The following is a 20,059-nucleotide window of genomic DNA, read 5'->3' as shown; positions in this document are numbered from 1 at the left end:
CCAGAGAAGGATCCCACCCCAAGTGTCAGCAGTGCTGAGGTCAGGAGAGCAGGGCAGACCGTGGCCTGGCCCCCAGCAGCTGGCCTATAGCTCGGTCACACACATCAGGATGCTGTGAAGAAGAGGAGGGGGTGTGGTCTCTGTGGCTGCTGTCTGACTCCAGAAAGCACCTTCTCAAGCTCGGTTCTGCTCCACCAGGCCAGGTGGAGACCCCCCCTCAAAGGGCTCCCCCAGCCCCACCCTGAAGGTACCCCCTTTGCAGTCAGGGCCGGGTTGCCTCTCTGGGGCCGCCTCCACCTCTGTCACTCCCCTGCTTGGCAACTTGGCAGTTGGTTCAGGTTTTACAGCGAGGCCCGTTTCTGGGGTCTGGAGCCCCAGGGGCAGCCGGGCAGGAAGTCACTCATCCTGTGACCTGAGCAGCCAAGAGCGTGACAGGCGCATGGGCCCAACCGGGGGGCCTCAGCCCTGATCGCAAGCTCTGCTGAATGGAACCATTTTCCGAGGAAGAACCCCAGGCCTTCCAGCAGATGCTTTTTTATGGGGCTTCTGCCTTCAGGCGGTCGCACACCAGAATCTCTGATCAATGAGGGACCTGCATCCATCCCCCCTGCAGAATGAGGATTTCAAGAAAATCCCGGCTCCTCTCAGTGTCTCCCTGTTCCTGGCTCCCCTGAGAGCCTGGCCACCTCTCTGCACCCTGCCCTTGTCCCCGCCCCCCACACACATATCCAGACCTTGGCAGTGGCCTTCCCACCTCCTTCCAGCTGCCGCCTTCCTCCCTCCAACCTCCTCTGCCCGGCTCAGCCTCCTCAAACGGGAACAGTGTGAGCCTGACACCTTTTTCGTTTCTGCCAAGCTTCCCTTTGCACGTGTAACTTCGGGGTGTCACCCCCCGCCATGCCATCTCTGCCTCTTCCCTTCCTCTGCCCGGCCTCACCACCACCTCTTATACTGGCCTCTCACTCCCCCAAAACAGGGAACCCCACTCCCCAGATACCTTTCCTGCCCTGAGTGCGCCCTGAGGCTCCACCACACCCTCTCCCTGGCTGTTCTCCCTGTCTGGGTACCATGTGGAAAGGGGGTACCCCAGGAACCTTCGTGGGGGACAGAGGGTGTTCCCTGTTGTAATCTGGATGGTGGTCACATGGGAGACCCCACGGGGACTTGACCAAGCCACAGGCTCTGAGCACTATGCAGCCTTTCCTCTATATACTGGGAATGAAGCCCTGATTCTTACCACAGTGTGGTTGAACCCCGAAAACATCAGGCTGAGGGAAAGAAGCCGGATGCAAAAGGCCACCTAGTGTATGCCCTCACTTATGTGAAACGTCCAGAACGGGCAAATCCAGAGACAGAAAGCAGATTCGTGGTTACCAGGGGCTGGGGGAGGGAGTTGGGGAGTGACGGCTCATGGGGACGGGTCTCCTTTTGGGGTGACGGAAATGTTCCGGGACTAGATAGAGGTGATGGTTGCACAACATCGTGAATGTACTAAATGTCACTGAAGTGTTCACTTTTAAAAACTGAGTTTTATGTTATGCTAGTTTTACCCCAATTTTTTAAAAAAAAAATTTGCAGTGAACCAGCTTGTCATCCCATGGAACTGCAGGACCCCTCCAGCCTGGGACCTGTCCCCACGTCTGCTCCCTCACACTGCAGGTGTCCAGCCTGGAGCCCGTATCAACCCAGGGCCTAGCAAACTCCTTCTGGAAGTAAATATTCTGGATAATAAATATTTTTGGCTTCGCGGGCCAGATGGTCTCTGTCACAGTTACCCTGCCATCGCGGCAGAAAAGCGGTTGTGGACAACCAGTAAATGAACGGTCCTGACTGTGTGCCAACACACGTCATTTATGGACGCTGACGTGGGAATAGGATTTTTACATGGCAGGGAATATTACTCATCTTGGGTTTTTTTGTTTTTTTGGGTTTTGGGGGTGTTTTTTTTGAAACCATTTACAAATGTAAAAAGCACTCTTGGCTAACAGGCAATACAAAAACATGCAGTGGACTGGATTTGGCCCACAGGCCGGAGTTTGCTACGTGAACAGTTATTACTGAAAAAGAATTCTGACGATTGGCATTTCTAATGTCCAGGACTTAAAACTTGAACCCCTCCCACACCCCCAAACACAGAGATAAAGAGTAAGCCCGTGGGATGCGCTGGGGCTACCTACCTTTCTGTTCTCCAGGTCTCTCCTGGAGTCTCTGCGTGACTTCCAGGGAGCCCCCGGGCTCCAGGCCGAGGCCTGTAGAAACTTCATCCTCACAACCTGAAAACCTCCTTTTGTTTTCCTCCCAGGCTTTCGGGAATGCTAAAACGGCTCACAACAACAATTCCAGCCGATTTGGGAAATTTATCCAGGTCAACTACCTGGAGAGCGGCATCGTGAGAGGGTGAGTCTGTAGCCGCCCAGGCTGTGCACTCAGCCCTCGGCCTGAGGTCCTGAGCTTCCCTGCAGCGGGCTGCCAAGACTGAGCCAGCAGAGAGCTGGGTGCTGAAATCGTGGGCTGGCAGGCATTTGTGAATCGTACAGGGAAGCAAGTGTGATTTTCAGTCGTTGATGTGAAAGTCTGAGCGGTGGGTCGAGGTGGGAGTGGGGGTGGGGGAGGGGCAGCACCTTCGTAACCAACCCTACCTTCCCCAGGGCAGCCCCGTGGGCCCAGGCACCCACGGAGTAAGTCTAATGATCTAGAGGTCCTAGCATGATAGAGTTTGCCAAGAACAGGCAAGGGCACGCCACAGGTGCCCTGGTCTTGATGTTTCTAATTCAGTGGGTCTAAGGACGCCACAGGGAGAGTTGATGTGGACTCTGGCATTTGCCAAACATGCCCCTTTAGCTAGAAGGAGACGGGATGCTGGGTAGCAAAGTGAGGCAGTTGTCCAGGGAAGTACTCAAAGGAGGTGGGTGGGTGAGAGGGAGGGTATATAGATTGATGGATGGATTCATGGGTGGGTGGGTGGATGGATGGGTGGGTGGAAAAATGGATAGATTGATGGATGGATGGGTGGGTAGATTCATGGATGGATGGATGGATGGATGGGTAGATTCATGGATGGGTGGACGGATGAATAGATTCATGGATGGATGGATGGACTCATCGGTGGATGGGTAGATTCATGAGAGGCTGGCGGGTAGATTGATGGATTTGGATGGACAGATGGATGAGTAGGTGGATGAGTCCATAGGTGGTAACTGGATTGTGAAGTTGACTGCCTGGTGGAAGTTAAAACAGGTCTACATTTTGTGCCAGAAATGTGAGTTCCTTAGGTGAGGGCACAGTTCAATTCAGCTAAATGTGTAATGTTGAAATTGTGTTCCCAAAAAAAAAGAAAGAAATTGTGTCCATTTGCACTCTGCAATGGTTATACTAATGAAAATATCTGGCAGCTTTATGCAATGAGTTAATGTTACAAGGACTTATCTATTTTGTCATAATGTCATTTCAGAATTTAATACTATAGGATTTTTTTTCTTTAAAAAAATTATATTCTGGGTAGTTTCAAGTAGTTAAAAAATGTAATTGTGATTTAATACTGCATAGGGTTCTGGGTATTTTTCTAACAGGCAAAGGTCTTATGAGCCAATAAAACTATTTCACAGAGGGAAAAAAAAAAGGCCTTTCGGCACAGTCCACTGCCTGGTGGCTCGAAGGAGCCCACCCCCTCCACATTCTGACGTGAGGATCTGCGGTGGCAGTGGGATTTGCAAAGGCTCCAGGTGATGTTCTGAGCATCAGGATAAGAAGCCTTAAATGTTAGATGTGGGGAGACCCGAGCAACAGGCCCCCGGAGGCCGTGAGAAGGCGCCGGTGTTTCAGGAAGGGAGAGGTCCTCCAGGACTTCAGAGTATCCAGGTTCTTCTGTCCATCTAAACCTTACTGACGACCATTTCAGTTGATGGTGCCTGTTCAAGACGAGGACAGAAATGTTATTTTCCCAAACCCTTCAGCCTCTGGCTTCTTTCCTTTTTCCCACTGCCCAGGCCCTGATGGGCAGTAGTGCAGGAGAGAGACCTTCAATAAACGCAGCATCTGCTCTGGCCCCTTAGCCCTCAGGGACACTTGGAAGTGGGCCTCAGCCCCCCCATGGGCTGTCCAGTGGTCCCTTCCCAACTACTGCTGGGCCCAGCTTGGCATCTGCATGGGCGGAGCCACCCACCTGTCCCCACCTGCCCCGCAGGTTTCAGCCCTTTCTCCACAAAGACACTCACTCATTTTACTTTATTTTATTCTAGTCTAGTCTACTCTAATCTACTCTATGCTGTGCTGCGTGGCTTGCAGGATCTTAGTTCCCTGACCAGGGATTGAACCCGGGCCCCAGCAGTGAAAGCACCGCGTCCTGACCACTGGACCGCCAGGGAGTTCCCCCTCACTCCTTATTTTAAATCTGCTTTTCTCCCATGGGTCCATATTTTGCACAGTTGTATCTGCCACATTGCAGAGCCTCTGACCAGCAGGAAAAGCCCAGCGTATCTTACTGGGTAGAGGACACAGAAACAGTTTCTTTAGTTCCAGTGGCTTCTTGGGAGCAGAGACACCAAAAGACTGCACGTGTTCTCCTGGGTCCCAGGCTGGCTCTGCAGGCCAGAAGCCAGAGCCTTTGCTGCCAGTGGGCACCGCCCCCCACCTTCTCCGCCCAGATCTCTGCTTCCTGCATTCTCCATTTCATGTCCTGCGGCTGCTGAAACAAAGTACCACAAACCGATTGGCTCAAAACAATAGTTTATTCTCTTACAGTTCTGGAGGTCAGAAGTCCAAGATCAAGGTGTGGGCAGGGCCACGCTCCCTCCAGAGGCTCTAGGGGTGGATCCCTCCTGGCCTCTTCCAGCTTCTGGGGGCTCCAGGCATCCTTGGCTTGTGGCCACATCACCCCAATCTCTGCCTCTGTCTTCCCGTGGTCTTCTCCCCTGAGTCTCTCTGTGATCTCCTCTTCTGTCTTTTGGGACACTTGTCCTTGGATTTAGGGCCCATCTGGACCATGGAGGAAGATCTGATCTCCAGATCCTTCACTGAATTACACCTGCAGAGACCTTTTTTCACAGTCACAGTCACATGTTCCAGGTAGACATGTCTTCTGGGGGCCACCATTCGATCCAGCACACCAGCAGGGCTGGCCCTCAGCTAAGTGGCCAGCCTGTCCCACCTCAGCTCCTGTCAGGCTCAGCTCCTGTGGCCCTGGGTGGCTGGACCTCATAGGCCAGCTTCAGAGTCCTATCTATGGCCTCAGATTCAGGAAAGGAAGTCCTGCCTCAGCCCTTGACTGTGGCCTGCCCACACTCCGAGGAGGGAGGTACACTTCCTGTCCAGGGAGCAGCTGCCGCCAGCTCACGAGGAGCAGGCCCAGACCCGGTTCTGCTTTTGGGCAGGTGACACTTCTCGATGCCACTTCCCGCTGAGGCCAAGGGTCAGGGGCAGTCCAAGTCTTCCCCCAGTTCCCCAATTTGCAAGGCCTTGTCTTCCTGTGGGCTCAAGGGTTCAGTGCCAGCGGGATCCCTGGCTCCCTCAAGACCCCCGTAGGGGCCTAGGCTCCCAGAATGATCAGCAAAGGGAAGAGGTGATGGCCAGTCAAATGACAGCTCGGTGCCCCTGAGAGGTCGCTGTCCTCCCCCATATGCCGACACAGTACAGGGAATCGGCTACAGACTGAGATGAAAATGTGAGTGTAGGAGCAGACGCAGCCTCCTCCCGCAGGAAAACAAACTGCTGAGCACTACAAGTTACTGGCCAGTGGAAGGAATGGAAGAAAATACGGGTTTGAAAGAAGAGACAGCACAGTCTGAGCCCTTGGAAACCCACCCATGCAGGTTGTATGTGTGCATGTGTCTGTGCAAGGCTGCAGACAGAAGACTGCCATCCTGTGAGAGAGGCTGGCAGCATCCGGCAGGCCCTGGACCAGGGGCCCGACCCTGCCACCCCTCGGGCACCAGCTTCCTCTTCAGTGTAACAAGATGGGTTCAGTTGAGGATGACCTGCAGACCTGTACAGCTCACACACGTGGTGATAGTGGATCCCATGAGAGGCAGGGCCACTGCCAGGCTCAGGTCCCTGCCAGGCCACCTTCCTCCTGTGGGGTCCCAAGCAACGTGTGGCCTCTCCCAATTTTTAGCACCTCATCCAGTCCATCGGTGGGGGCCACAGTGCCCATACCTGGGGACATTTAAATCCAGGTCATTGAATCCCTGCAAAACAGTGCCTAGAACCTCGTAGTAGATCTCCAAGGAATGTTTGATGTCTCTGTTAGCATTGAGGATGTGGCCGCAGACATGCCTTATTCCTGCCCCAGAGCCCACATAGCCTCATGGACCCAGGTCCTTCAGATGTCCATCAACTGATAAACAGATAAGCAAAATGTGGTGTGTCTGTACGTGCGGACTATTATTCAGCCATAAAAAAGAATGAAGTTCTGATACACGCTACAATGTGGCTGAATCTCAGAATCATTGGGTTGAGTGAAAGTAAGCAGATACGATATTCGGTTAACCCTTGAACAATGCAGGGGTTCGTCGAAAATCCAAAGATTCCTTAGAGTTGGTCCTCTGTATCTGAGGTTCCTCCAAATCCATGGTTCCTACGTATCTGGTTCCACATCCATGGATTGAACCAACCTCAGATCACGTAGGACTGTAGCATTTACTATTGAAAAAATCCACGTATAAGCGGACCCACAGTTCAAACCTGTGTTATTCAAGGGTCAGCTGTACTGTACATACTAAATGAGTCTATTTTATTTATTTATTTATTTATTTATTATTTATTTTGGCTGTGCTGGTTCTTTGTTGCGCACGCGGGCTTCTCTAGTTGCAGTGCACGGGCTCAGTAGTTGTGGTGCGAGGGCTTAGTTGCGGTATGTGGGATCTTAGTTCCCTGACCAGGTATCGAACCTGGGCCCCCTGCATTAGGAGCACGGCGTCCTAACCACTGGACCACCAGGGAAATCCCCTATTTTTTTTTAAATTCTAGAAAATCCAAACTAATCTTTAGGGGATGGTCAGTGGCTGCTTGGGGGTGGGTGGCAGGAGAAATGACAAAGGTCCCACAGAGACTTCTCAGGGTGATGGATGTGTTCACTCTCTTGGTCATGGTGGTGGACTCACAGGGATTTGCATGTGTCACAACTCATCCAGTCACACACTGTAAGTCTGTTGTGCATCAATTATGCCTAATAAAGCTATTTTTGAAAATTACGTGAAAGGACCCAGTCAAAACTCATCCCGTTGCGTGCTTTGAGTAGGTACAGTTTATTGTGTATCAATCATCAATAAAGTTGTTTCAAAAAGAATGGAAAAGTGAATCCATTATCTTGTATTTCGGTTTTCAATTAGAGAAACATTTCATGGCTGGGGAGATGGTGGGAGCAGGGTTCAACCTTCCAGTGTTATTAGTGGACACGTGGGTCCAATCGTTTCAATTCCTGCCACCTGTGGGGCGTCCTGCGTGATGCCAGGTTGGGCTTCCATACAGCTGTCATCCCAAATCTGGTCTGGAGGGCAGAAGTAGCCAGCCCAGGTTCCTTATTTTTATAGATGGTAGTCGTAGGGCGAGGCACATTTATGATGATTGTATTTACCTTTAGAGTAAGATTTTCAACATTTAGGTTGCTTGTTTACCACACTCAAGGTGATTACCTTTAGGTCCCTGTGTTTACCGTGGGTCCAGGGATGTTAATCTGCAGCTGGCTTTTCCATGGTAACAAATCACTCTTGTTCTTCAAGGAAACAGTATTAACGTGTAACACTTGTCCTTCTTTTTCCTCTTGATGACAGAGCTGTGGTCGAAAAGTACCTGCTTGAAAAGTCTCGCCTGGTCTCTCAAGAGAAGGATGAGAGGTAGGGGGATATTTCCTTGGTGATCCATCACATCTGCCTTCTTCCCTATGAAGGAGAGAAGCAGATGTCCTGAGATGGGGGAAATCTACAGGAGGCCATGGCGGATCTCCTGGGGGCGTGAGCTTTGCCACCTTCTTGTGCCTCCCCGGGGCTTTTACTGGAGTAGGTGCTCAGAAGTCTGCAAGAATGTGGTTAGATTAGAAGCATCTCTGATCCACCAGTGAGCAAGACATATGCCCACCACCTGAGGAATCTACTCGCTGGAGAAGCTCCTGGTTTGATTTTTGGGTTTGTTTTTTTTTGTTTTTTTTTTCTTAAGACATTATAAGAATCGACTTATTGTCTCAAATTTGTACATAGTCGAGCTGCTGTTTCCTCCCTGGCCTGGTCTCCAAAGCAGTATTAGTAGTGGTTTGAAGAGTAGCTGTCACTCGGCCTCCAAAAACAACTTTTTTCTCCTAATTTTGACCTACAGGAACTACCATGTGTTTTATTATTTGTTACTTGGCGTCAGCGAGGAAGAGCGTCAGGAATTTCAGCTCAAGCAACCTGAAGATTATTTCTACCTCAACCAGGTAAACAGCCCCGAGACCCAACCACAAATGCAGCCTCTGTTCCCCACGGGCTCTTTACGCACTGCTGGGAGGTCAGAGGCCGTCCGCCTTGGCCCTCTCTAGCCCCCAAACCGACTCCAAGGAGGCCCAGAGGGGGGTGGCATAAAGGACCCCATTCATTCCCCACGTCCTGGGCCATACCCCATCAGTTCCAGCCAAAATCATCCTCGCACGCCACCCTCACCAGCCCAGAAGTACCCAGAGCACTGCCGACTTTGTTTTTCAGCATAACTTGAAGATTGAAGATGGGGAGGACCTCAAGCATGACTTTGAAAGACTCAAGCAGGCCATGGAGATGGTGGGCTTCCTCCCTGCCACCAAGAAGCAGTAAGTGGGCGGGCCCAGCTGCCCTGCCATCTCCCACACAGGCCCCCCTGGGGCTTACCAGTCACTCTGAGATGTGACCCACCCCCTCGTAGGAGCCTCACTAAGGAGAGTAGCGCAGTGACAGGGAATGCTCGTCATTAGCCATTGGGAGATGCCAATTAAAACCACAGGGCTTTTCAAAGGTCATTCATCATTTTAAAATCTTTTTTTTTTTTTTTTTTTTTTTGGCTGCATCACATGGCTTGTGGGATCTTAGCTCCCCGACCAGGGATCAAATCCGGGCCCTCAGCAGTGAAAACACGGAGTCCTAACCACTGGACCACCAGGGAATTCCTCCATCATTTAAAAATTTTAAGCCCCACATTAGCAGACTAATTAACAGATTCTGTTAATCAGCAGAAAACGACACTATCTCAGTAGATGAAGAAAGAAATCTAATAAAATAAAACTTACTCAGGTATATTTACCCAAAAAACAAAAAACCACAGGGCTCTTGCCCAACAGCGTGGGTATACTTCACAGTACGGAGCCATACACTCGAAAACAGTCAAGAAAGCAAATTTTATATGATGTGTGTTTGACCACAATTAAAAATTGTTTTAATTCTTCAAAACCACACAGGGTGTTCTCCACACCTGCCCGGGCGACCAGGATACCCAGAGGGAACATCTCTGCCGAGCATGGTGCTAGGGGGTCACGAATGGGGCCAACTGCTGTGGACAACCATTCGGCAGTTCCTACTACGGATGTGTGTACACAACCAAATGCATACATTTGCTCACCCAGAGACACGCACATGAAGGCACACAGCAGCCTTGTTTATAACAGCCCCCAAACCCGGAAACCCTCCCAAATGCCCACCAACCAGAGGTTAAATAAATAAACACATCGTGATATATCCCTGCAGGGGCCAGCAAACTTTCTGGAGAGGGACAGATAGTAAATATTCTCAGCTTCGTGGGCCACGTGGTCTCTGTGGCATGTTCTTCTTTGCATTCTGTTTTCTTTCTTAACGACCCCTTAAAAATTGAAGAACCGTTCCTCCCCACCACCCCACGCAGCGGGATCTTAGTTCCCTGACCGGGGATCGAACCCGCGCCCTCGGCAGTGAAAGTGCAGACCACCAGGAATTCCCTTAAGAACCGTTCTTAGCTAAGGAGCTGTACAAAAATGAGACCCCAGTTTGTTGACTACCTGGACAACCCCACACACAGCAGTGGTTCTCACTGGGGCCCCAGTTCCGCCCTCAGGGGACACTTGGTCTTGCCTGGAGACATTTTGGAGTGTCACACTGCAGGGGTGGGCGGGGGGCCGGGTAGGTAGAAGCCAGGTGCCGGCCCTGCGGAGGCTGAGAAGTGCTGGTCGGCAGCATTAAGAAGGGATGGTGCTATACACGGTAACACGCCTGGCTCCCCCATCTCATACCTTTTCAGTGAGAGGCCAGATGCAAGTACCCGTGATTTCACCGAAGTCACAGATGGTATGAGATGTCAGGACAGTGGTTCCTCTGTGGGGCTGGTTCCAGGGCCTGAAATGTTCTGTTCCTTGGTCTGAGTGCCAGTTACAGGCATCTGTACATTTTGTGACACTTCATCAAAACTCTATACTTGGGGAATTGTGTGTTTTCTTTTTCTTTTTTTTTTTGTATGCATGTTATGCCTCCATAAAAAGAAAAATTTTAAGCTCCCGCCCAACACCACTACCACCAAAAAAAAAAATAGGGATATGTGCCTCCCAAGTCCTATTCCACAAAGAGAGTCCCCAGTGGAGAATTGGACATCTTTCGAATTTCGTGTGTTCTGACTGGAATTGCTCGTTTTATGAATTCAGCCTCGTTCACTGGAAACTTGGGCCCAGTTCACTGGAAACTATTGCTGTCTCACGACTGGGGATGGTGCCCCGACCTAGGTTCCTTTTCTCCCCCAGGATCTTTTCCATCCTCTCGGCCATCCTGTACCTGGGCAACGTCACTTACAAGAAGAAAGCCACGGGCCGAGACGAAGGCTTGGAGGTTGGGCCCCCTGCGGCGCTGGACACACTGTCACAGCTCCTGAAGGTACTGGCCCCTGTCCTCAGCCATAGCGGCCACCGAGGCCCAGAACTTCCTTCACTGACTGCGCTTTTGTAAACTGGGGCCTGTCTGCCTGCTTCCTCCCCCCACCATCTCTTCTGTGTCCCTTCCTCATTTCTTTTTCTTTTTTTTTTTTTAATTGAGGTATAATTAACATATGACATTAGGCTTCCCTGGTGGCGCAGTGGTTGAGAGTCCGCCTGCCGATGCAGGGGACATGGGTTCGTGCCCCAGTCCGGGAAGATCCCACATGCCACGGAGAGGCTGGGCCCGTGAGCCATGGCCGCTGAGCCTGCGCGTCTGGAGCCTGTGCTCCACAACGGGAGAGGCCACAACAGTAGAGGCCCGCGTGCTCACCGCGCACCGCAAAAAAAAAAACTAAAAAAAACATACGACATTATTTTAGTTTCAGGTATACAACATAATGATTCAGTATCTGTATATGTTGCAAAATGACCACCGCAGTAAGTCTAGTTACATTTGTCACCCTAGGTGGCTACAGGGTTTTCTTTTCTCTTGTGATGAGAACTTCTAAGGTCTACTCTCTTAGCAACTTTCAATTATGCAATACGGTAATGTTAGTCACAGTCGCCATGCTGTACACTACATCCCCATGACTTATTTTATAACCGGAAGTTTGTGCCTTTTGACCACCTTCACACATTTTGCCCATCCTCCATCTCTGGCAGCCACCATTCTGTTCTCTGTATCTGTGAGCTTGGGGGGGAGTTGGGGGTTGCTTTTCGTTTTTTAAAATTCCATATATAAGTGAGAGATTTTTTTCCATTATAGGTTATTAAAAGATATCGAGTATAGTTCCCCTTGCTATATGCTATACAGTTGGTTGTCTATTTTATATATAGTAGTGTGTATACTTTATTTTTTTATATAAATTTATTTTTTATTATTATTATTTTTTTTGGCTGCGTTGGGTCTTCGTTGCTGCACACGGGCTTTTCTCTGGTCGCGGCGAGCGGGGGCTACTCTTCGTTGCGGTGCACGGGCTTCTCATTGCGGTGGCTTCTCTTGTTGCGGAGCACGGGCTCTAGGCGCGTGGGCTTTAGTTGTGGCTTGTGGGCTCTAGAGCGCAGGCTCAGTAGTTGTGGTGCACGGGCTTAGTTGCTCTGCAGCATGTGGGCTTTTCCCAGACCAGGCCTCGAACCTGTGTCCCCTGCATTGGCAGGCGAATTCTTAACCACTGCACCACCAGGGAAGCCCCATAGTGTGTATACTTTAATCCCAAACACCTGATTTATCCCTTGCCCCACCCTTTCCCCTTTGGTAACCATAAGTTTGTTTTCTATGTCTGTGATTCTGTTTCTCTGTTGTAAATAAGTTTGTATCATTTTTTAAATTATTTTAAAATTTTTTTTATTTTTGGTTGCATCGGTTTTTAGTTGTGGCACGTGGGATCTTCATTGCTGCATGCAGGTTCTCGCTTGTGGCACATGGGCTTCTCTCTAGTGTGGCATGTGGGTTTTCTCTCTCTAGTTGTGGCGTGCGGGCTCAGTAGTTGTGGCTCACAGGCTTAGTTGCCCCATGGCATGTGGGATCTTAGCTCCCTGACCAGGGATCGAACCTGCGTCTCCTGCATTGGAAGGCAGATTCTTTACCACTGGACCACCAGGGAAGTGCCTGTATCCTTTTCTTTTAGATTCCACGTATAAGCGGTATCATATGATATTTATCTTTCTCTGTCTGACTTACTTCACTTAGAATGATAGTCTCTAAGTCCATCCATGTTGCTGCAAATGGCATTATTTCATTCTTTTTTATGGCTGAGTAATATTCAATTGTGTATATGTGCCACATCTTCTTTATCCATTCATCTGTTGACGGACACTTGGATTGCTTCCATGTCTCAACTATTGTAAATAGTGCTGCTGTGAACATTGGCGTACAGGTATCTTTTTGACTCTTCCTCATTTCAGAAGGACTCCCTCTGGGGCTCTCCCACCTCAACCCCTCACTTGGAAGGCTCTTCAAAATTATCGTTTATATATGTATATAAAACTGAATCACTTTGCTGTACACCTGAAACTAACATAATATTGTAAATCAACTATAATTTTTTTTAAATATCATCTTTTGATCAGCGAGGTCATCTTGTGATTGGACCGTCCCCTCGTCCGCTTGTCCTCAACCCCAGGAGCGCTGGGCAGTGTCTGGTGTCGTTTGGGGGGTGCTCCTGTCTTCTGGTGGATGGAGGCCAGGGATGCTGTTTGACGTCATAGAATGCACAAGACAGTCCCCCTACAGCAAAGAATGACCCAGCCCCAAATACCTGTGGTGCCGAGGCTGTTTTCTAAGCATGCATTCCATCTGTGGCTCTTAAAGTGCACCTGCGTCAGGGAACCCCAGCTCCTGTTGTGCTCATGAGGCTGAGTGAGCACGTCTGCTGGGAGACCGGGGCTGCTCTGCTACCCCAACACTTGACTTCTCATGGATGGGACTCGGCAGTCGGGGAGAGCCAGGCCCCTTGCCCAGCCCCCGCACCCAGGCCAGGAACCCGCTCCAACAGCGACAGCTTTAACACAGGTCACCAGGCAGCACCTGGGCCCGAGGCCCGCAGTGACACCCAGGCCTGTGTGACCACACTGTCAGGGCCATCGAGCAAGCCTGTGGGTGGTGATAATTTTGAGACACACCAGGCGTAGCACACACTGTGGATTGGCAGCCCTGAGGGTGGGCTTTGGGCCCACTTCCCGGCCCAGCTGCTGGGTGTCCTTCTCCCTCCCTCCCCACGCCTTGCCTCAGTGACACAAGGATCCAGTCCCTGAGCTCTCCAACTCTCCTCCCCTTCTCTCTCTCTCTCTCTCTCTCTTTTTTTTTAAAAAAATTAATTAATTAATTATTTTAATTGAAGCATAGTTGGTTTACAATGCTGTGTTAGTTTCTGGTGTATAGCAAAGTGATTCATATATATATATGTGTTTGTGTGTGCGTATGCATATATATTTAGATTCTTTTCCGTTATAGGTTATTACAAGATATTGAATATAGTTCACTGTGCTATACAGTAGGACCTTGTTGTTTATCTATTTTATATAAAAACAGTAGTGTGTATCTGTTAATCCCAAGCTTCTAATTTATCCCTTCCCCCCACCCCTTGACCCTGAAACAGGTGAGGCGAGAAATCTTAGTGGAAGTTCTGACCAAAAGAAAAACAGTGACCTCCAACGACAAACTCATCCTTCCCTATAGTCTCAGCGAGGTGAGTGCTGCCCTGGGCTTCTGTGAGGTGCCAGACCCGAAAATATGAATACACAGGGCAGAAGGGGAGTCTTCAGGGACAGCTGGCATGGGTAGTGTTTTTCCTGCCCCTAAAGTGACAGCAGAGAACCCTGGCGACACTCTGGTTTTCATGTGAGCTCAGGTGTGGCACAAAGCAGCCTGTACAGCTCATAAGGCCAGAGCCGGGGCCACGTGTGTGGTGTCTATGTCCAGCTGCTCAGCGGGCACGCTGGTTCTCACCAGCAGAGGAGAGCCACCTGCGGCCCACAGGCCAAACTCAGACCACTGCCTGCTTCTGTCAATAAAGCTTTATTTTCATACAGCCACGCCCGTTCATTCACATGCTGCTCTCCTGCTGCAGCAGCAGAGCTGGCCTGCAAAGCTAGTCCTATTGACTCACAGGCCCTTGCCCAAAAAACTTGCGACCGCAGGGCTTGAGCATGACCTTTACAACCATTGTGTGGGTCCCTAAATCCTGATAAGGCACCTCTCCCTGGCCTTTGCGCCAGCCTCCATGTTTTCTCTGTGATGTGTTTTTCTTGTGTTTTTACGCCTCTAGACTTATAGCTTGGGGAGCAGCAGGAAAGTACCTAGCCGCAGTGGGGGGTGGATTTTTAGCTGGTGGTGGAAGCTGCTTAGGCATCTGAAGTGGGTACTGCAGACAGCTGGAGCCCCTGTGGGCAAAGGCACCCAGCCGTGGTACGTGAAAGGTGCCGCAGGTCACCTGAGCCTGCAGCACGGCTGCTCCCCAGAGGCGCCAAGCTGAGCAGAAAAAGACCACGTACAGGGCTGCGTCCTACACGGCTCCATTTCCACAAAACCAGAGGGACTCGTTCTAGATCTTGAGAGCAGGCCAAGTGAGTCTTGTCACAACTTAGATCTGAGAACATACAAAGAAGGAATTCCTTGTATGTAAATTAGACCCCAAAAAGCCTTTTTAAAAAGTGGTAAAGACCATCGCTGCTTTTAGGCACCCAGTGGTGGGGCCCATGGTGCTCCCAGAACCGCAAGGGACCTGGTTTTGAACCCAGCCCAGCCTCCTGGTTCGTTCTCCCATGGTGCCCTCCCTGAGCCTGCGTTCCCACCCCAGCAGTCCCCAGGGTGCTCTGAGGCCAGCCAGCCCATGAGAAAGACTTGGCCCAACCGCAGGCTGCCAGGTCAGGGCTTCACGCTTCACGCTTGGGTGGGCCAGGGCATCCAAGCTGACGGGACAGCATGCGAAGTGAGAAGGGGGCTTGTCAGATGAGTTGGGTGTTCCAAGTCACCACTTCAGTCTCCCCGCCTGTGCATACAGACCTCAGGGCCTGACCCGCCAAGGTGTGCCACCCACTCTGTACCCACAGGCCATCACCGCCCGCGACTCCATGGCCAAGTCACTGTACAGCGCCCTTTTCGATTGGATCGTGCTGCGGATCAACCACGCCCTCCTCAACAAGAAGGACATGGAAGAGTCCGTCTCGGTGAGGACCACACCCGCTCGGCAGGCAACCCATGACGTCAGCTGCAGTTGGTCGGGCACAGGCCAGTTCTTCCCAGGGCAGGGCCAGGGAACCGACGGGATGCGATTCTCAGGGCCCAGCACAGAACGAAAACACAGGACTCCGGGCTTCCCCTGCAGGGGGTACCGGTTCAATCCCTGATCGAGGAACTAATATCTTGCATGCCGTGCAGCGTGGCCCAAAACAAAACAAAAACCAAAAATCAAAAAACCACAGGGCTCCTTGTTTAATATTACGGGTTCTAAGGCCCTCACCAGCAGACAGTCTGCTCCTGAGGGAGGGCCCACCAGTAATAACCATTCTCTCTGTCTCCCCAAGTGCTTGTCCATTGGGGTCCTCGACATCTTCGGGTTTGAAGACTTTGAGAGGAACAGTTTTGAACAGTTCTGCATCAACTACGCCAACGAGCAGCTCCAGTATTACTTCAACCAGCACATTTTCAAACTGGAGCAGGTAAGGACATATCATCTTATTCGCCCATCCCACCCAAGGAGGAAAAGAATGAGCCAGAACCGGGATCTCCCTTGGGACCTGGTCTGTCATCAAACCCGCCCCAGAATTTTTCTCTGCAAAAAAAAGGGAGAGTCTGGGAACATTCCCACCCAGCCCAGGATGAGGCAAACGGCAGGGATATTTGGAGCCACAGCTCAATTTTGTACCTTCTCTCTGCTCAGACATGAAAGTCCTTTTGGTGGGAGAGAAACTGAGTTGCCTTGTAAGGATTTGCTTCAGTCAACAGTAAAGATATCCCGTCTTAACGCGTCTTCACACTGAGAAATAACCAGCCGTCTTTACCCAAGTATCATCCTTCCCATGATTAATTCTGATGGGGAAAGAAAACTGATGGGTTTATAGAGATGCTTAGCTAATCTTACTATTACGTCTTTTGGCGGAAAGTCACATTTCTCGCTTGAAATATGGCTGGTCCGCATTGAGTTGTGCAGGAAATGCAAAATACATAGCGGATTGCAAAGACATAGCTTGGGGGCAAAAAGGGAATGTAACATGCCTTGTTGGTAATTTTTTATGTCAATTATGTGTTGACATACATCATACACCTTGGGTATGTTGGGTTAAATTAAGTATATTGTTAAAGTTAACTTCACCTGTTTCTTTTCACATTTTTAAACATGGCTGTTAGAAGTTCGAAATGACATGGGTCTCTCACATTATATGACTATCAGACATTGCAGTTCCAGAGCGGGGGCCGCCCAAAGTTATTGGCACGTGGCCACGCTCATTTGTTGACATAGCATCTGTGGCTGCTTTCACGCTGCGACGGCAAAGCTGAGTCATCGTGTGGACACCATCTAACTTGTAAAGCCTAACATATTTACCATCTGGCCCTTTACAAAGAAAGCTTGCTGACCCCTGGCGGGGGTTACGTGTGATTTTCAGCACTTTGCTGTGATACGGTAAATCCCCTACATTATGAATGAGTTCCATTCCGAGGGCGCGTTTGTAAGTACAATTTGTTCGTTAAGTCCAACAAAGTTAGCCTAGGTATGCAACTAACACCATTGGCTATATAGTACTGTACTGTAAATAGGTTTATAATACTTTTCACACAAATAATACATAAAAAACAAACAAACAGGGCCTTCCCTGGCGGCGCAGTGGTTAAGAATCCACGTGCCAATGCAGGGGACACGGGTTCAAGCCCTGGTCTGGGAAGATCCCACATGCCACGGAGCAACTAAGCCTGTGCGCCACGACTACCGAGCCTGTGCTCTGGAGCCCACGAGCCACAACTACTGAGCCCACGTGCCACAACTACTGAAGCCCGCGCACCTAGAGCCCGTGCTCCGCAACAAGAGAAGCCACCACAATGAGAAGCCTGCGCACCGCACCGAAGAGTAGCCCCCGCTCATTGCAACTAGAGAAAGCCCGTGCACAGCAACAAAGACCCAATGCAGCCAAAAATAAATAAATTAATTTAAAAAAAACAAACACAAAAAATAAAGAAAACATTTTTAATCTTACAGTACAGTCCCTTGAAAAGTACAGTAGTACAGTACCACAGCTGGCATACAGAGGCTGGCATCGAGTGAACAGGAAAGAAGGGTTACTGACTGGAGGAGGGAGAGGAGGTGGGAGATGGTAGAGCTGAAGGATCGTCAGCAATAGGAGACGGAGGGCAAGCTGCACAACCACTTGTAGAGGATGCACGCATGTGACAATGTACGCCAGACACGTGAACTAACTTAAGTGATTGGACATGCAAATGCACGTTTGCATCTTTGCAAGTTCGCAACTTGAAGGTTCGTACGTAGGGGACCTACTGTAGATGTTTGACAATGTGCATTCCTGTGGCTAACTGTTCATTTATTGAATAATTTTATAGTTTTATTGTTATATTCCTATTGGTACATTAATGTGCATTCTATGTTATTTGCACATTTATATTTAAATATGTACAAGCATGCGTAAATAAAATATGTTTTTTATATGACGTGTGCTACATAAATATTAACATGTCCATGAAATGATGAACTTACCGGATACCCCTCGAACCCTGCAGGAGGAGTACCAGAGCGAAGGGATCTCGTGGCACAACATCGACTACACAGACAACGTTGGCTGCATACATCTGATCAGCAAGAAGCCCACCGGCCTCTTCTATCTCCTGGATGAAGAGAGCAAGTGAGTGTCCACGGCCCAGTGCGTCCGCAGACCCGGGCACCATTCCGGCTCTGCAGCCCCAGAGCCTCACCCCAAATCCATACCATCCCAAGAACTTCCAAGTTGCTCAGACTCATGCGGCCACAAATCCTGACCTCACGTTTGCAAAATACACTACCATCCACCACAGAAATATTAACACTCGAGATAGCAGTGAACTTGGAAGCACACCCTCCTGGGAGTCCTCGGGCAAGTATTGGGGGACCTGAATCTAGAAACTGGGCATGGGCTTGGTGCGTCCTTGCAAAGGGCAGGGCGTGGAATCGGGCCCAGATGCGAGATTCTCTACCAAGCCTGCCGCCCCTCGTCCACAGGACACCATGAAGGCTGGAGAAGGTATTTTTAAGGTGCTTCATGCTTGGTCACCCAGCCAGAGCTCCTGAAATCGCAGACAGACTAAACCGACAGAAATGTATTCTCTCACAGTTCTGGAGACTAGAAGTCCAAAATCAGTATTGGTGGGCTGAAATCAAACTGTGGGAAGGGCCACCCTCCCTCCAAAGGCTCTAGGGGAGGATGCTTCTTTGCATCTTCCAGCTTCTGGGGGTCCAGGTGTTCTTGGCTTGTGGCTGCATCACTCCAATCAATCTCTGCCTCTGTAGTCACATCATCTTCTCTCTTTCTGTCTCATCCCCTCTTATAAGGACTCCAGTCCTAGTAGATTAGTGCCAACCCTAATGGCCTCCCTTTTTTTTTTTGGCCATACCACCACGCCGCTTGTGGGATCTTAGTTCCCCGACCAGGGGTTGAACCCCGGGCCCTCGGTAGTGAAAGCTCCGAGACGTAACCACTGGACTGCCAGGGAATTTCCCCCTGATGACCTCATCTTAACTTGATTACATCTAAGGTCACATTCCCAGGTTCTGGGGGTCCAGATGTGGACAGTCTTTTTATCAACCACTTTATCAGGCCCCTTGTTTGCTGCTGAAGTCCCCTCAGGGCTGGTGTGAATCAGCCGTACCTCCTGTCTCAGACCAAGTCCCGTCCAGGACAGGACACATCCATCCTAGGCCGGGATCTGCGGAGAGAACGTCCAGACAAGGGAAGAGGCAGGGTGGTAGGAAGGGCTAAATCATCACTCCCAGGAAACTCCCAGAGCCGAGTCTGGGGGAAGTGTGCAAGACAGGGCGAGGCGGAGCAGGGGCGGATTTGTCTTTGTTGAAAATCTTGCTATTTAAAAAAAAAAAAAAAAAAACAAAGTCTTGCCATTTTAGTTCATCATGGAGTTGGGGGAATGGGGGCAGGGGCGGAGAAGGCTTGAATTGAATTTGCTAAAATAGTGTGTTAAAATGTTATTTATTTCCACAACTGAGTGAATGGATCTCTCACGCTCCACACCCTGGCCCTGGCAATGATGTGCCCTGTAGCTACAGAGACTCTCCTCCTCTGCCCCCTGTTAAGCCACGGAGCCAGGCATCGGGGATTTGGAGGCACGTCTTTCTGCCCGTGTTTTGCGTCTTTCTGCCCGTGTTTGAGGCTGGGCAGAGGCTGGGGATGCCAAAGCTGGCTGTGGCATTTCCTTCCTGGGAGGCCAAAATAGCCAGGTACAACGGCTCCCTTATTCTGCCCCCAGCCCCCCTCCCTGCTTCATCCCGTTCTGCTGGCCCCTCCCTCTAACAGAGGAACACGGGCAAGACCCACTCCAAGACACAGCACCCAGGGGCAGATGGACCTGAGACCAGAAGTCACCCCGTCCTGGGATTATTCCAGGAGCTGCCCACGGCAGGCCCAGGTCCCAGTCTTGCCTGGACCGCACGTTCGCGTGAGCGCTGGGCTGCTCTGCCTGTTCCAAGTTTGCTCCGC

The 20,059-nt window shown here is 50.4% G+C and overlaps 1 protein-coding gene and 1 non-coding gene across 5 annotated transcripts in view; one reads left to right on the top strand and one right to left on the bottom strand.

Annotated features, from left to right (window-relative positions):
- MYO9B (myosin IXB) overlaps nucleotides 1–20,059 on the top strand; it is an 89,024-nt gene that overhangs the window by 41,261 nt on the left and 27,704 nt on the right. For all 4 annotated transcript variants that reach the window (XM_060008097.1, XM_060008096.1, XM_060008098.1 and 1 more), the window contains exons 3-11: nucleotides 2,303–2,397; nucleotides 7,767–7,829; nucleotides 8,305–8,404; nucleotides 8,670–8,770; nucleotides 10,697–10,826; nucleotides 13,966–14,055; nucleotides 15,419–15,535; nucleotides 15,893–16,027; nucleotides 18,096–18,217. In XM_060008097.1, the coding sequence (XP_059864080.1) occupies nucleotides 2,303–2,397; nucleotides 7,767–7,829; nucleotides 8,305–8,404; nucleotides 8,670–8,770; nucleotides 10,697–10,826; nucleotides 13,966–14,055; nucleotides 15,419–15,535; nucleotides 15,893–16,027; nucleotides 18,096–18,217 (953 nt within the window). The remainder of the gene's footprint in view (nucleotides 1–2,302; nucleotides 2,398–7,766; nucleotides 7,830–8,304; nucleotides 8,405–8,669; nucleotides 8,771–10,696; nucleotides 10,827–13,965; nucleotides 14,056–15,418; nucleotides 15,536–15,892; nucleotides 16,028–18,095; nucleotides 18,218–20,059) is intronic.
- Nucleotides 6,864–6,936, bottom strand: TRNAR-CCU (transfer RNA arginine (anticodon CCU)). The gene has a single exon. It is a non-coding gene; the product is annotated as a tRNA-Arg (tRNA).

This window comes from Delphinus delphis, chromosome 3 (assembly GCF_949987515.2).
Source record: "Delphinus delphis chromosome 3, mDelDel1.2, whole genome shotgun sequence".
NCBI classification, from domain to species: domain Eukaryota; kingdom Metazoa; phylum Chordata; class Mammalia; order Artiodactyla; family Delphinidae; genus Delphinus; species Delphinus delphis.
This window is presented reverse-complemented; position numbering and strand designations above follow the sequence as displayed.